The 17,252-nt window shown below is 40.5% G+C and overlaps 1 protein-coding gene across 2 annotated transcripts; it reads left to right on the top strand.

The window, feature by feature from the left end:
- The first annotated feature begins 1,177 nt into the window (after positions 1-1,177).
- On the top strand, positions 1,178-12,890 carry sncb (synuclein, beta). 2 transcript variants are annotated; one of them, XM_039622681.1, is made up of 6 exons: positions 1,178-1,303; positions 2,306-2,436; positions 6,395-6,424; positions 6,608-6,693; positions 10,543-10,629; positions 12,070-12,890. In XM_039622681.1, exons 2-6 carry the CDS (start codon positions 2,316-2,318, stop codon positions 12,097-12,099), a joined length of 354 nt encoding a protein of 117 aa, XP_039478615.1. In that variant the 5' UTR covers positions 1,178-1,303; positions 2,306-2,315; the 3' UTR covers positions 12,100-12,890. The 2 variants fall into 2 exon arrangements, with proteins under 2 accessions (XP_039478615.1, XP_031601168.2); XM_031745308.2 differs by having other exon boundaries at positions 2,303-2,436.
- Positions 12,891-17,252: the final 4,362 nt, after the last annotated feature.

The raw sequence follows: 17,252 nt of genomic DNA, 5'->3' as shown, positions 1-17,252 counted from the left end.
AGTAATTAGTTCTACAATAAAATGTTTTACTTATGAGAATATCATTAACTTTATTCTTTATATTCTGGTAAATAGGGCACGATCTCATTAAGCATCACCATGAGTCCACCCCTACCTCTCGCACAAAGTGGTATCACCCTGATATCACGCTCGTGTTGCACATAGCATGCCAATATGCCAAAGAAATGGTTAGATTACAGACAAGAGTCTAGTCTTATCTATCTGAGATAATCTGAGATTACTGTAAGTGAGCTGAATGCAGAACACAGTTACAGCTGAAGTTGCAGAAATCCACAAAGCACAATATGTGGTTACATTTGTCACTGAAGGCATTTTAAATGGTTATATGCCAGACTGTGGTGTGCAGTACAGCAAATAAAACACTTCGGGTAGATGTTATAGTTTAAACAGTACAAAGAGTACAAAGTATGCACATTGCATAAAAAATATTTTGACCTATTATATATAAAGCTCATATATTAATATAGGTCAAACCTACAATTTTCCTGTAAGATTATGGCAGATCTTTAAATTTGCAGGTTAATTGCATCCAAAATATACAAGCCCATGGTGCCTCTGCTAAACATGTAGAAAAAACAACAGATAAGCAAAGTTTTGTTGGGTTTTTTTGTTTTTTTTTTACTTATAACTATTTTTTAATATTCAAATTTGCATCATATTTTTTTGCTTTTTATGTTAAAGCTGTGTAATTTATATGGAATTAAAGACATATTAATATGTATGCCATTCTGACTTGTATTAAGTCAGAATGGATAACTTGGGTAACTGGAAGGTGAGATGTTCCAGCAGTTAAATCAAAAATGGGGACCAGCTATAGAAAAACTGAGTTCTAGCAGTTTTTCATTTAATAAAAGTTCACAACAGAAAGTCATAGATAGATAGATAGATAGATAGATAGATAGCTCGGCAGAGTATGTAGTATGTCCAGAGAAGAAATGTAGATTTTTATGTATTTATTGTCCTAATGACACATGGTGTGACTACTGCAAAAAAAAAAAAAGAAGAAGAAGAGGGCGAGGTGACGTGGAGTGGCCCTTTTTTCCTTGCTGTGACATATGAGGGGATCAATAGGCAATGGTGGAGAGAGGAGAGGGGGAGGGGGGTATGGGGGGGCGTGATCGTCTCAGCCGCACTGTGAAGGGGGCCGTCCCTGTTGGTGGAGATCTGCCCGAGGAAGGCCCACCTAGTGATCATTTGAAGATATCTCCCATTTAGACGGTAGTTTGACTCGACTGTGGCGACTGCATCAGACGGGGACAAGTCGAAGGCTATTTGTAAATAGGTAAGAACACGTTTTTCTACGGCTTAATAATATTATTATTATTCCTGAACATATAGAGGTCACCTCCGTTTGAGAGCCATGTATGTGAGCGTCGTCACTGGAATGTTTGCACCGTGCTTGAAATACTATTAAATGCATTAAAAATAATACTAGTAATGATCGTCATATTTTTTTTTCTGTGTACTGTTTGTTTGTACGTGGAAGTTAATGCAGACGCAAAGACACAAAAGCCAGGGGCGGAATGTGAACGTGGGAATCGGTCGACGTGAACTGGTGCATATTTTAAATCATGGATGTTGCATCCTTGACCTGCAGCATCCAGGATGGGACTCGGAGGGACGTGTTTAATGCCAGAACGAAGAATGCCAGCTGTTAGTCTGCTTCATCGCGATGTGCCCCCCGCGTGTAATCGGGCAGCCTCGTATCGCTTCCACACCACACAATTCGTCGCTAAAACCGTTATTCGTGCAGAAATCCTAGCTTACACCGCGTTTCCCTTCCCCCAGCAACGCCATGTAGCTCTTGGAAATAGATGCCACCTTCTATCGTAATACGCCGTGCAGTCCTTTAAAAAGGGGGCCTGGCGCAGTCATCCTGTCATCTTTCTGCCACTAAGAGTAGCGTTACAGACGAGCAATAATTAATGAGTTGCCTGCTGGGTTAACCATTTCATTGAAATATTTTTGCCTCTGAATATTTCATGCATCGAGGAGGGTGTGAGGGGGAGAAAAATGGGGTTGAATGCATGAGTGAACAGAAGGTTTTTACTACAGCCTGATGGCTGGAGTGTGGCTGTCACGATCCACCACAGGAGGCGGTGCTGCCTTCTCTTCTCATAATGTATGCTCTAATATTAGACTGGAATATATAAAGGTTCATAAAATATGGATGGGAATAAAATAATTACCCTCCCGTATTAATAATGAGGCTTTAAATGTATATAAATAAGACAAAAGCTGCACATTGACTGACATCAGCTAATGGTGCTTCTCTCCACAGTAGCTTGGCCAAGATGGATGTGTTTATGAAGGGTTTGTCTAAAGCGAAAGAGGGGATGGCTGTGGCTGCAGAGAAGACCAAGGAAGGAGTTGCAGTTGCTGCTGAAAAGACAAAGGAAGGAGTCATGTTTGTAGGTAAGATGATCCCAAATGTATGCTTGCAGATTATTTGCATGCAAATTGTACACACGCCCGTTATCTTCCCGCTACATGCAGGAGCAGCGGCAGATAGGCTCAAGGAATATTTTATGACTTAGATCATGCAGTATACATCCTGAAACACATGGTTGAATTATACAGTAGCTCTTCTTACTGGCTGTGTAAATCTCTCATACAGGAAACAAACAAGCAGGAGGCTGAACGCATTGTTCGCCTATATATGTTTGTCTTTGCTTGTTCTCAGTTCACAGTTAGGGGACAATATTACAGCTATTCATAGCTCATTGTGTGGAGAAAGTGCATCCCAGTTCCCTTCTTTGATAAATCCAGTATCATTAACTTGAGCGGTGGCAGTATAATGAACCAGCCAGCCTCTGAGCTGATCAATATTTTTGTTCTAATGTTGCAGGCCGATTTGGTGTAAAATATCACAGCATATCAGAAATTAGTAATCCAGCCCTGGCTCTCAATTTCAGCAGAATAATAGTAGTTAACTCTGTTTCAAAGTGTTTCGTTGTGACGTAGAAGTGTGTGTGATACAAGGAATCTGGGTGTCCTTGTAGCCTGTCTAGGTTATGGGAAGGAGATGGAAATAGGAGTGGGGGTGGGGCAGCTGATGGTGGGAGCAGCTCCTGCAACATGCCTGTGGAATGGATAGCAGCAGATTGTAAAACAGTGTCAGCAGTCTCCTCCCAGGGACAAACAGACCAAAGGCCTCTGCTTTTTGTGCTTTTCAGTGCTGGCTAACTTGTCATTGACAGCCTGCAACTAACGAGCAAATCTGTCTGCTGATTTAAAGTGTAGGTGTCAGATATGCATGCTTGCATCATTAACCCAATCTATATCACTTGGTTTCGATCATTAATTAAATAGATGTAGCAATGGAGGATGATAATACGCTATTTCTCAACATTTAAAACATTTAAATCATCTTCTCTTATGCTGTAAAGGTAATAACTAATACATTACTCAAGTAATCAGTGTAATTTTTTATGTACTGGTATCAGTTAAGATTTAATATGCCAGCATTTATGCCGATTATCTGATGATTGAATGTCTCAAAAAAATTAAACAAAAGTTACATTTTCAGCAGTTGTCCTTATTTTACTTATTTGAGTTGTACAGTTTCCATGATCTTTTATTCTAAAATGGTAAACTTTACATTGGCATCTTCAGATTGGCTGCTTTCTTTTAATCCAAGTACCAGAAACCAAAAGGTGTTCTCTGTGTGATTACATAAGATGAGAAGAGCAGCAAATCCTCACGACTGGTAGAGGATACCACAAATGACTTGCGCTGTTAATCACAAGAGTTGCTGATGAGTTTCCATTGATCGACAAATTGATTTATCAGGTGCATTTCAGCAGTCTTCATTTGCAACTTTCCCCGTCTTGTTTGTAATGACAAATAGTTACTTACGTATTAGTCGGGAGATCAGTGTGACTCAGGAGACCCGGAGCAGGCCTGCTTGGAATTTATTTTGTCAGCTGCTGAGTTGTTGTGAGAGGAACCAAATTTCCAGTGACAGGCCTGCTGCTTGTTTTACAGTCACCAGCTTGTATAATTGATTCTGCAACAATATGATGGGTTACAACATCCAGCACACATCCAGCACAGGTTGTCAAATGTGTTCGCATTTCGGTAGAATCTCATTATCTTACACATTTAGCATAGTGTCCCTGTCACTGATCAGCACCACCAAACGTATCAGACTGTAGTCAAAACATGTGCAGGACCAATTTCATCATGTCCTTGTTAACGCAATGGCAGGAAAGGCTCGCTTCTGTGGTGTCTCTGTGGTTCTGCATGCTGCTGTTGAATATGGTGGTGCCCTAGAAAGCTGTATGTAATATGCTTGACAGTCCCTCATGGAGGAGGGGTAAGAGTGATCTAATAGGACTGTGGCCCACCTTTTGACAGCTGCTACTGCTGCTGCTGCAGCTGCAGACCACCCAACCACCTAAACTGAGAAAGGCAAGCAGAGGTGGGAAAGAGAAACCCCTATAGTATAGGATGCTACTCATAAAGCATCTGTTTCCTATTTTTTTATGACAAAGGAGTATTTTTTTTACAGCATCACATTAAAAACTGTGTTTTTATTTTGCAGACCCTTGCAGTCACACAGCACCAGTCCAACCATATGGAAATTTACAATTCACAGTTGTTGCTTCTGCTAACATTTGCAGTTCAAAAAAATAGCGGTTATCTGTAATTGGTTTCAATTATATCATTTCATTAGTGCTAATTTGTTCCATCCTTCTTTTCTTTTTTTTACTTAAACACTACAAGAACTCATTATCAACCCTTTTTTTTCTGATGATGGAAAATGTTGCAGATGTTTTGTTGAATCCGTAGTCTAAAAATATCCAAAGTCAGTTTGTGAAGAATAATAATTCTAATGTCATTTGGCAATCACACCTGCAGCTATCTTCCATTTGTGCTCCATTGCACAATAGCTGCAATTTACCAAAGCCAAACCTAAATGGAGGCATCACTCAGATGTACTGTATGCTTTGCTTTGAGGCTCGCCTTTTGAAGAGAGGCTTCTGTACTTCACTATTTCTTCTCTTTTCTGGTGGTTTTTAAAGGCCCTCGGGGACCAATAAGTCCACTGACTGTTGCACAATAAAGAGGATGACAGGGCTTGAGTGATCAGAACTGGATGGGGCCTGCAGTAGATTGCCCCAGTAGCATGATGGAGTACAGTGTGTAGATGGATGACAACTGCCAAAGAATATGGATCAGAGGACTGAACAGTGGCTTGGTTGTGGTTTAATAAGTCCTTACAATAAACCAAGAAGCCCGACTACTGTAGCCACCACTGTTCTCCAGGACCTGAGGCAAACAGTGAAAGATAAACAAAAATGATATTACAGTATTTATGAAAAGTAATTGGTTGGTGGTGATGGTCCAAATGTAATCATCTTAATTCAATTTCAGTTTATCACAAGAGGTTTTCTGGACTCCAGAACTTACTGTAGCTTTTTGTCATGTCGACATATAGCATTGGAGCAACAGTATATTAGGAACTGTGCTATCAGGTGGATAATGCTACAGTCACACTAGGAAAACAGTGGCTCGAAACTGCAGCATGACCAAATTAGTGCAAGCATGTGCAGTGAACCTGTCATCTTATTGCCTTTGCAACAGTTGCGTCGACGACCAGGAGCGGGTGTGCGACCAGCTGCAATCAGTTGCGGTCTTCAAAGTGATCTTGGTGCATCAAGATGCAATAAAAAGGCAACAGGATGGAGTCAGTGTGCTGTTAGTTTGTGAATGTGGTCAAGTTAGCAACTGTGTGCAATTTATTTGTCATAATATGGCAATTAAATCAGATGAACAATCAAAAATCACACCTCTGTTGCCATGTACAAACACAGAGACTCAAAAAAATCCTCCACAAATAGTAATGTAGTTGTTGTAAAACCATGATTTAATTGCAAAATGATATGAATGATTGCTTCTATATAGGAATCTATACAGAGTACGGTCAGCTGAGATGAGTGCCCCACCGGAAAAAAAATGTTTTGCAGATGAGTTGCGCTCATCAGTGCAGACTGATTCCGACTGATTCCAGCATGTTGCTTATCTGTCTGCTTTTATTTATTAGATAAAAATGATTTGCAAACCATTGCCAATCTCTCTGAGAGTTACTGCAGCCAGTCTGAGTCACACCACAATTGTTTGGAGGGAGGTTGTTTTCCACCAGCTGATCTGTGCAGTCACCATGTTATCAAAAGTTAAGAGTTTTTCACACATCGTTTTCTATATCGCTTAAAAATGACAAATTTTAACAAATACCAAGGGTGGCCAGACTTCAGACTTGACAGTCATTTTAATGATTTCAATTAAAGTCATTTGTTGCATTGCTTTTGTCATTAGCATCAGAGAAGTGTAAAGTTTTCTGACTACATTTTGCTTTTTCTCAATTCAGGTAGCAAGGCCAAAGACAGCGTGGGCACAGGTGAGTTTCCCATCTGCTCGTTACCTCTTTAAATTTCTGTTAACTGGAGTTCGAAGCCTGGTTTCATTACAGTGGTAAGATACTACTGCTAACTGGAAAACGGCAAATAATCCGTCTGCATTTGTCTCTCCCTCTCTCTCTCTCTCTCACTATGTGTGTGTGTGTGTGTGTGTGTGTCTGCAGTGGCTGAAAAGACCACCGGAGCTGTCGGGAACATCGTCGCTGCTACCGGCTTGGTGAAGAAGGACGAGTTCCCAGCTGACATGAACGTATGTGCTGCACGTCCTTACGGTGTAACACGCTGCTTTGTTGCCTGCAGTGAGGCAGAGTAGCAGCACTGCAGCATGTTTAGGCACACCTGAAATAAATTACCTGTGAACTTGAATTAGGAGTGTTGCCTTATGTGGGGTCAGTATTGCATTACAACGCATGCTGGAAAACTTTTTTTAACTATTATATGTATGTCATAAGTCTTTAAATTGCTTTTTTTCATTAAAACAAAAAACTTCAGCTTGCACAATTCCTGCAAAATAAAGCATAAAAGAAAAAAAGAAAAAATAACATTTGCATTTAGAAGGCATCCATTATAACATTAATAGGATACATTTAAAACATTTATTTATGATATACCTTACTTTTTATGTTATTCTTTATCAAGCTTTATTATTGCAATACAGCAGTGCATTTGTACAATATTGGTGGACTTAAGAGACTTGGACTTAAAAAGGAAAATAAAAGCAGAAGGCATCATTCTAGTGTCCAAAAGTACGGAAGCCTCAATTTTCCTATGATGCATTCTCTTGTCCATGTATGTCTGCCAACTTAACTTTGCTTTGAAAAACTGGCTTTTTATGGAAATTTGACCTTTGAGCACAAGCTGAGACTTGATATCTTTAGAAGGAATTCTGTACAGTTTTTACAGGTTGTTTGGCATTCAATGAGTAAATCAAACTGAACGTGCATTACTAGTGGGGTGCACTCTTAAAGATATTCACATTATGACAAACTACCCAGTGTGCACTAACAATGTAGCAACTTACTCTTATAAGTGACCGGGCTTTATTTAGGTCTGCACATGTGCCGGAAAACAAGTGGAAAACAAAAATCTGTTCCAAACTTATGCCTCAATTAGAGCTGGCAACTTGCGCCAAGTTGCACTCATAAAAGCCTGGACAGGATCGTGATGACAGCAGAGCCAGATTTAGACAGTAGGGTTAAATCTGATGAATCTGCATGTCACTCCAAAACAGAATTACTAGTGTGCATTTGGACTGTTTCATTCTGCTGCTGTCAGCAAAAGCATGCACTGTACTAAATTTATGTTTCCTGTTTGCACGAGTTTGCTCGTGTCTTTGGTTTAGAGGAATAGTTATCCATCTGCTGAGGATGAATACTACACTGGCAATTGCTTTTATACAGTTATTATAAAAGAAAAAAATGGAGTTGACTGAAATAGACTTGGGCTTTGTTGCTATATACTCATTTCATTGAAGAGGACTTCTGCAGTATGCTCTGCACACAGAGCTGCATTCAATGTATATTAAGGATGCAGATCACTGTTCAGGTGTCTTATGACCGAAACCATCTCTCTGTGGGACTATCACCTCTCTTAAAGCAAACACTGCTTTTCCATTAATGCCCTCCCCCCACTAACATCACCGAATGCTCTTGCCCATTGACCTCAGTGTCACCCCTTCTATTCCCTGCTTTCATCATTTTTTTAGGCACTCTGATATTATGATGCAAGGAAAGGCACAAAATCAAGCTGACTTGACACAGCAGTGGTGAAACCTGCATACAGCAAAGTTTGGACATTTGAGTGGCACATGCTATGTTAAGATGCTGCTATTCTATTGTTTTCCTTCCCTTTTAATGACCTGGAGATGCGCTGTCAGTATGTTGACATTTTGTCTATCTCTGTCAGACTGTCAGTGACACAGTGAGGTCCTCATCCTGTCCTAAGCCTTCATCACTCAGAGCTGGACCCTCTCCACTGACTCGCTAATCTAGTAAATCTGACAGCCTGCTCTAATAGGCTTCTCGAAGGCGTTATCTGAGTGATAAAGCTCCTCATTTCAGCACCCTCACAACAGACTGCTAAACTGTTGACACTGTAATCAAATGCACACAGCTACTTTTTGGGTTCGGTTTTAGCTCTGTTGGTGTCTAATCACAAAATTTCCCTTGCACAACCCATTCAGGTGGCATATTTTATAACTTAGAATACTTTAAAAACCTAATTCAAGATTTGTTACACAGTCTGAACAAAAGGCTTGCCTTGTCTTAGCCTTGACTGAATTCAAATCCGTGACCAATCAGAAATACGGATGCAAACAGTCTATTTCATGTTCACTTTTTCTCAGGCAATGATCCATCTGATTAGGGCTGTCCTAGCGATAGTTTTCCCATTGTGCAGCCTCGACCATGCTAATCGTGTTGGTGGGCATACAGCAATAACAAGCCTGATACAGCACACAGGATTACAGGCTGTTCTTTCCTGACCTAATTGACTTGATTAGTGCTGGGTTTAAAAATAAATGTGTGGTGCTGACCCACTAGCTTTGTTTCAGTGGAGCTTTATCTTTTTAAGAAAGCTCTCAGAAGCACTCATCACATGTTGTATGTACACAAACCATAGTGTTGTCAGGATATCAAGTTAATAGATTTCCAAACATTAAAGGAGAATTACACCTGTGTTATACAGATTTATTGTGTTATTGCCGCAATGACAAAACAGCAATGATCTGATCTTAAAAACAAGTATCGCTCAGGTGTGTGTTCCCCACAGCTGAAAATAGTCCCCATCAAATTTGATATTTTTCTCCTGTTTTGTTCCTGTTTGAGTGAGTTTACTACTACCCACCACCGAGAAGGGCTGTTTTAGAAAGTAATTCTTTTTTGAAATTCACTTTTAAGTGGAAGAAAGAGACAGTTTTGTTTGTGCAAGCTGCCGCGGGGTGGTTCCGTAAGCAGGAAGTACTGACAGATTAATGGACTTTTCTATCTCCACACTCGACCAGCCTTTTCCTTACACTCCAGTCACACAGCTCAATGTCTGCAATAGATTTGCAACAACACCAAGACTTTAAATCCATACTAACAGCTCTGTATGGCCAAAAATCTACAGTCAGAATCATGCCACAAACTCATATATAGTATATACTCTTTAGAATGTCCTAATTTCAAGCGGTTGATCACCATCTTAGTTTAGGGTTCTTAAATGTTATGCTCACACTGTCAAACAAATCTTGCTCAAAATTAGAGCAAGTCCATTCTTCATGGAAAACCTGCTAAACATGTTTTTGTCTTGCAAACAAAAAAATCATTCCACAGTCCACATTTCAGCTCCAACAACATCACAGGGAGTGCAAAAGTTACGTGCTGAAAAGGTCGCACACACTGATCAGCAAAAGGTTTTATGAACAGCATTCACCAAAAACTAATGCTGGCTAAACATGTTAACGGGACAAAAGTTTTGTGTGTTGCTTCTGGCTGTTTGTTGGAGTCTTTCCTATTATATTATATTATATTATATTATATTATATTATATTATATTATATTATATTATATTATATTGTGAAGGTTCAGACTTTCCAGAAAGATTTTTTTTACCTTGAATACACTGTGACACCACTGTCACTGGGTTGTTTCATGAAGCACAGCATACGACTCAGATTGATGTTTTTTATGGGATTCTGTCAATCTGTAGGGGACAAAATATCTAAAGAAAACTCTATTGCAGTCCATTAAAAAGTTTCGAAGTAGTGAGTCAGGCAGAGCAATTGTGTCACCCATAGAGCTCTTCAGTTAGCTGAAATCCCACAAGGTTTTCTAATTGTTCAGAAGTGATTTCTAGACTCTTCAGAGAGTCGAGAAATTGGACAAACCAAGAAATTTAGTTTTCTCAACCTTGTCTTTTGCAGAACAGACAACCAAAATTGAGAAAAAAATGGTACTGTATGGCTTGAAAGAGCATTAATAAATGTCATTTTTGAGAATTCCCAGATAGTAAAACAAATAGGTTGACAGTGTATAAACGACGATGTATTTGTATGATTGCTTCTGTTTCTGTAAATCTTTCCTTCCCTTCATCTCTTTATGTTTGTCTCATTTTCTAGCCTGAGGAGTATGGGCAGGAGGCCATGGAGGGCCAGGGAGAGGCAATGCTGGAGCCAGAAGGGGAGACATATGATGAGTCCCAGCAGGTAATCAGCCTACAATACGCAAAGTGCACGCATGGCTCTGCTCTGTCATCAAAGCATCACAAGAATCAGCTTTTGAACTGAACTATAATTACATTACAGATCATTTTTGTGTAAAACCCTTTAAAAAAACAAAACTGTGGAGTGGTGGACATCAGGCAGAGATGAGTCCATTCACTTACAGTAGATTGAGGTTCATCAGTATTCACGAGCTCTGCATGGATACACATTTTAGCTGTATTGGATTTCAATGGCACTCCACACTTGCCCTCCACTTGTGTCCCACACAAACACTACAGCTCACGCTGAGGTAATTTTTCCTTTCTGTGGAAATGATAACAGAGGACTTAACAAGCCAATTGCCACACAGCTAGTACAGTGAATATAGCACCACCTACTTTCACTGAGCATTGGGTGTGTGCACGAAGGAGGTATGTGAGTCTGACACAGATGGTTATTTTTGGAATTTGGCTGTCAGGGGCGAGACAAACTGTGCAGAACCGATGGCTTTGAGTACAGATTTTAAATAGCGATGGTAGAATATAAAAATATCATACAGTGTACATAATGTCAAAGGGCTGATCGTGCTAGTATGAAAGCACTGATCCTGTGTTATTGCCACTGAATATATACATTTTCTAAAGTGGGTGAAATAAGACTTTTTTTGAGATTTTATATGATTTCCAATAATAATATATTCTGTGCGTTTACTTTGATCATCCTTTCCATCAATCGATTCTTGCACTAGTTGGGAAAAGGAGTAAACCTGAGGCGTTCCCTGAGATCCAAATTCAAAGTGAATTTCTCCACGGATGTGTATCATCCTTGTCCTCCTCTCTCCTCCCATCTCTCTCCTACTCCTCCGTGTCTCTTTCCCCTCCCCCATCTTTTGCTACACCAGCGGTGTGCAAGCTCCGTCTGAATGGGTGTGGTGATGACGCTCTCTGCCTTCATGCATTGTGGGTAATGTCAGGGTCTCCCTGCATTGCTGTAAATATGGAGTCTGAGTGCTGCAGAGTGAACGAAGCCATCACTGGGAGGATCTGAAAAAAAAATCTGTGTCATCCAGTATCACTCAAGGCTTTGTGAATACATTAGATGACATAAGACTGTTGGAGGCTGTGTTATTTATTTATTTTTTTATGATCATGTGTGGTGGAGGCGTGTGCAGGCTTGCAAGGATATGGGGAATGTGCTCACGATGCGCGTCCTCGATGTAAGTGCAGTCTTGTGCTGCCCTCTGCAGGCTTGAGAGAAGCACTGAAGGAACAGATGAGCTCAGCTTCAACAGAGTGACATCACTACCGTCTGCTGAGACTAATAAACTCTGCTAAATCAGATTAAAGCTGAATATTATTTTGGATGTAGATTTAACTTTAGAGCTTCTGTGTGCTGCAAATTTTACTGGCCATCCTCATAAAAAATTGTTCTTCTTTTCCCCAGGAGAGCCAGGACTACGAGCCAGAAGCATAAGAGCATCAGTCGAAGCCACCGTCCAACCAGCAGCACAATAATATTTCTAATAATAAAAAGGACAAATGCTGAAACTATTACAATTATATTCCTGTTGCAAAAAAAAGAAAAAACAACAAAAAAGACAAGCATTCCCACTGAAAAATGTTCTTCCTTCAAGACAAATCTTTTATTATTATATATTGTAAATGTCATGTTCTTAATGTAATGTGTTGGGTGTAGGTATTTATTGAGATGTAGGATTTGTCCTCACGGTCTCATTTCCTTGATTCCCTCCCAATGAAATGAGACCAGAACCAGGGCTTGTGACTTTGTACTTGTGTGTATCTGTATTTAGAAATGTGCAATAGATGTTCATCATCTTCCAATGAGACATTGGGAGTGGTAAAAAATAAATATGACCGGTTGCAAGCAGATATGAATACAATAATATCCTCCTAAGTGTCGACAATGCCTGTTTGTGGAATTCTATTTTTCTTTTTGCATTTCTTTGGAAGTTTAATTTGAACTTTTCTTGAAGTAAGAGTTTTTTACATTGTATCTTTATGATTGCTTGTGAAATCATTCCAGTAAACTATCTGTTAGAAACTGACAGAGTGTACACGTTTGTGTGTGTGTGTGTTTGTTTGTGTGTACTGAAGATTTTATCAAGTTAAAGTCAATATATTACGTCTTGGAATCATAATGGTTGTCATATCAATATGTGCTTTAAATTGCAGGACTTGTCAATATAAAGGGTTACATGTTAAGCCAGACATACAAATCCTCTGTAAATAAAAGGTTAAAAAAAACACACATTTGTTAGCGTTGTTTAATAATGTGCAAACTAATTTACTGCGCTGATCGCTCATCGCATTTTAAATCTTTTCTAAAGTTGACCTCAATAAGAATCTATTATGCGTCGCCCTCGCATGTTTATCTTTTTTGCTCACTCTTGTCTGGGGTTTGATTAAAGGGTGTGTAAAATCTGCTGAGTAGGCTCTGGCCGTTGGCACAATGCTGCCATATTTGGGATGCCAGTCTGATCGTGCCTCTTAGGGTGGGTATTGTTTTGGTTAATCCAGCTGGAACGTGCAGGCTCGGTGGTGCCGGGCTCAAGCCGAGGGTATTAAACAGCTGCTCCTGCCGCTCTCGGGTCAGAAGGATGTGTGGAAGCTGCAGGGACAAAGACAGGAGCCATGGCATCGTTCAAGAAGTCCTTTGAGGGCCTGAAAAGCACGAGCCACTCAGCCGCTAAAGGAGTCACAGACACTGCAGGTACAAACCGGTGGCTACAAGGTGACACGATCGACATCAGACCTGGAATCCAGAGAGTTGTACTGCAATTAATAAAGCATTTTATTTTTCTTTCTAAGAGGTTTTGCAGTAAAATGAAGTTTAAAAACTGTCAGTCACTTTAAAAACCTGTGATGTGTTTCCAGTGCAGGCAGCTGAGGAAGCCGTGCAGCAGGTGGCAGACTCCTCCAAAGAAACAGTCAACACAGGTAAGGTGCACATTCCTTCTTTCTAGCATCATATACTGTAACGCAAACATTAGTTGGTTTTTATTAAGGCATGGATTGCAGAGACAAGCTGTCAGTCATATTGCTGCCAAATTAAATGTTTAATTGCTAATAAAAGCAGAGCAGTTAAAAGGAAACATGAATTGTAAAAATGAATGCAGTCAAAATAGAAAGAAATATTGGAATTATTATAAGAGTATGAATAAAAAATGCAAATTTTATCTTGTTTAAAATTAGTTTTAGAACTAAATCCTCAGGTTATTAGAAACAATTGAAATGTGGAGTTGTGAAAATATCATATTTTACAATCATACGAACGAATGCACTGTGAAAATATTAGTTGAATATTTTTAATTCAACTCTATTCAGTTGAATATTAGCTGAATATTAGAGGATTTGTTGCTTAACTTACTTTTCTTCTGTTCTGCTCTGACTTATCAAAGCTGCTGAAGAAACCAGCAGGCAGACTCAAGCAGTCATAGGAAAAGCTGTGGGCAAGGCCACGGACACCATCAAGGAGTTTGGACAGAAAATGGAATCTAAATGATCCCTAAAGAATGGACACTTGCAGCTGAAAGTTAAGCCAACTTGTCTGATCATCCCCTTTAGGCAGGGGAAACTGTTGGGATGGAAGTATGCAAACCATAAAAACGATTTAAAAAAGATATAAACTATATGTATCTATAGAGAGAAAGAGACATATAGCTTTAATAGTTAACATTCCAAAAGAAATGTTTATAAACTGTCTTTTCTAATTTGCCATTTGTGCTTTTTTTCTTCTTTTTTTTTGCATTCTGCCTGTTTTTGCAAAATAAATGAATTCCAACACCTCTTACGGGTTTGTAAAATGTGATATCCTGCCACACTCAGGAGACATAACACTGTTAGTTGCTCTGCAGGCACGGTATCTATGATGCATCCTGTTTTTTTGCTCTGTGGAGCGCACTCATCAGTGAATCACCACGGTCATCATTATTACCAACACATTGCTGAGAAGATGGCCTTTGGCAGGCTGATGGCCCCTGATGAGAGTGTGATCAGAGCCCGTCTACCTTGGTCCTCAGCAGCACACCTCCCCTGCATCCCACTACGTGGTTGCTAGGCAACAGAACTCTGTGGCAGCCTTTGAATTAACAGCAAGAATACTTATGTCAGTACACGGTGTTCTGGCCAAGCCGCAGCAGCCCACTGCCATGCTACAAGCAAGTCGGTTAGAGATTCTCCCAAAAAAAAAAAAAAAATGAAAGAAATATAATCGTCCTCAGTCCCACTCAATCGCTAGAGGCGAGCAGAATTAGAGAGGCTCTAGAGAAATATGTGTCGCAAAGCAGGGAGGTTGGAGGGGAATGACGAATGAGTATAAAAGACTTGGTGATTTACAAGTGTTTGTTTGTGTGGGAGGCGAAGCTGCTGCTTCCAGGCTCCTTCAGCTTAAATTCTCTGTTGTGTCTTTCATGTACAGCTGCAGCAGAACACTCACTGTTACTAATATCTCTCTGATGTCCTCCACAAGCTTTGAGTTTGCATAGACTTTTTGGAAGTCCTGTAATGAGCCTGTGATTATCTGTCTTCCTGAAGTAGGACGTGTTTTAAAAGCATTTATTTATTTATTTTTTATTATTTTTTACTAAGCTTAAGATTCTGTTAAACAGCCGTGATCGGGCAAATGTGGCCTTGACGCACACATGTACATGCACACATATACACACACAGACACTGCTGTTTTAGTTCAAAACACTGCTTCATTATTGCTAAGAGAAATCCCTCTTCTGCATACTTCACCCTCCCTCCCTCGTGAAGCTCTCACAGTGATCATTTGTAATGACGTGAGAGGTTTTATCACCAATTTATGCCTCCTTTAAAATTTCTCCAGATTAGCCAGTTCACAGGTTTATCTCTGCACACGTAGCTGCCATTGTGTTTCTATGAGAACCTGAAGTTAATTACTATGATTTACTGCTGATTAGAGAGCTGTAGAGAGATTTTGCCATTACATTACCACTCACTGCCAGAAACCCGACCGTGGTTTCCAGGGAAACTGGAAATGTGAAGCTTTTCAACAGACACAGCCACAGCCTAAAGAGCGAGGATTGCCTAAGATAGATTCTTCTAGAGACAAACCTGTACCCACTGCGATCAGCATCAATCACCGGGGGGAGATGCACGGACAGATGTTTGTCTCAATCGGTGCTGAGATTTGCAATGTTTGACCCAAATCTGAAGAAGAGTTGTGGAGTGGCTTCAGCCTGACTTTAGACTGCTGAGGTATGTCCTAATTTTCTGAGATCTCCTTTTGTAATCATGCTTGTTTTATAGTTACATTTTGAAAACAACTCTGAATTCATGTGCACGCTGTTTGTGTTATGTAATTATGGACTAAAATAGAATTCAGACAGGAGCTGATAATGAGATATTTTTGGGCATGAAGGTTTGACTTCGTCTCTCTAAAGTATTTAAAAAGATAGTCCTGCGATATTAAAGTAAGTGTGCAAACAATTCTGATCAAGTAGTAGCAGTGATGCTCCTGTGTCTATTTGAATAACTGAATAATATCAATTTCGTTTCATATCGCATGACAGAATATTTTTATCTTCCGCTTGTGCTTGTGCTTGTTCCCGATTATAAACTGCACGGACACTTTCACACTGCTGTGTTATCCCTGCAGGTAATTCTAGCCCTTTAATGCGGAGACAGAATGGGAAGCCTTAAGGATGAGATGAGAGGTGTCGCGGAGGACCACCAGCCTTGCGAGAAGACGGATAATGGGGGGCATCCAGGAGGCTCAGATAGCACTGCTGCACCTGAAGGACCTCAACTGTACAGGAGTCAAGAGTCAACCACTCAAGGGGACTATCAGTCGGCACTACAGGGGAATGTCAGCTCTGTTGAGGAGAAAGAGAAAAACCTAATATCTAAAGATCAAGTGCTTTCAGGGGGGGATTATGGCAATGCTGACCTAACAGACACTGAACGAGTTAAAAACTGCACACAAATTGATGCCATGCCTGCAATGGTGGAGCACAATAAAACAACAACAGCAGCTACAAATAATGATGCAACGGTGTCGATCAAGTTTCTGAGTGATGAAGATGGAAAACCTGAAATTCAAGAGGAAAACTTTGAGGATCAAAATCGCAACAGAGAAAAAGATGCAGTAATTGAGAAAATCTCAGTTGCTGTCCCATCAACTCCAGACCCTTGTGACCCACGCTCCCCGGCCCCTTTTGGGCAGCACCACATGCGCACACAGGTGAGCCTCGAGGTGGTGCAGTGCTGCTCAGCAGCAACCAGCCCCATGACTCCTCCAGAGGGCAGCCATTCCTTCTTCTTCCCAAGTTCTTTTGGGAAACCTCAAGCCGTGGGCACCGACACTAAAGATGCAGAGTTGCAGGTGGGTCAGCAAGTGGAGTTCTGCTCTGTCGCCACATCCCCCATGACCCCAAAGTCCCCGTATAGCACGGCTTTCCCAGAGTTTATCGGGAGAGAGCCAGCGCAAAGGGATGAGAAAGTGAAAAAGAATGAGGAGCAGAGGGAGACTGGTCAGCAGGAGACAAAAGTTTCGGCAGAGGCTGCGTCAGAAACAACTGAAATTTTAAAATTTACTGCATCAAAGGAGATGACTGAGAGTTCCACCAACGGAGTGGATGCTGA

The sequence above is a fragment of the Oreochromis aureus genome, linkage group 2, assembly GCF_013358895.1.
Source record: "Oreochromis aureus strain Israel breed Guangdong linkage group 2, ZZ_aureus, whole genome shotgun sequence".
NCBI classification, from domain to species: Eukaryota; Metazoa; Chordata; class Actinopteri; order Cichliformes; family Cichlidae; genus Oreochromis; species Oreochromis aureus.
This window is presented reverse-complemented; position numbering and strand designations above follow the sequence as displayed.

What these genes read in the sequence shown, in the direction of transcription:
- sncb (XM_039622681.1), top strand. Translation starts at nt 2,316, where the DNA reads ATGGATGTGTTTATGAAGGGTTTGTCTAAAGCGAAAGAGGGGATGGCT. An exon ending in CAAAGACAGCGTGGGCACAG is followed by an intron (nt 6,425 to 6,607) that starts GTGAGTTTCCCA and finishes GTGTGTCTGCAG; the next exon opens with TGGCTGAAAAGACCACCGGA. An exon ending in AGTTCCCAGCTGACATGAAC is followed by an intron (nt 6,694 to 10,542) that starts GTATGTGCTGCA and finishes CTCATTTTCTAG; the next exon opens with CCTGAGGAGTATGGGCAGGA.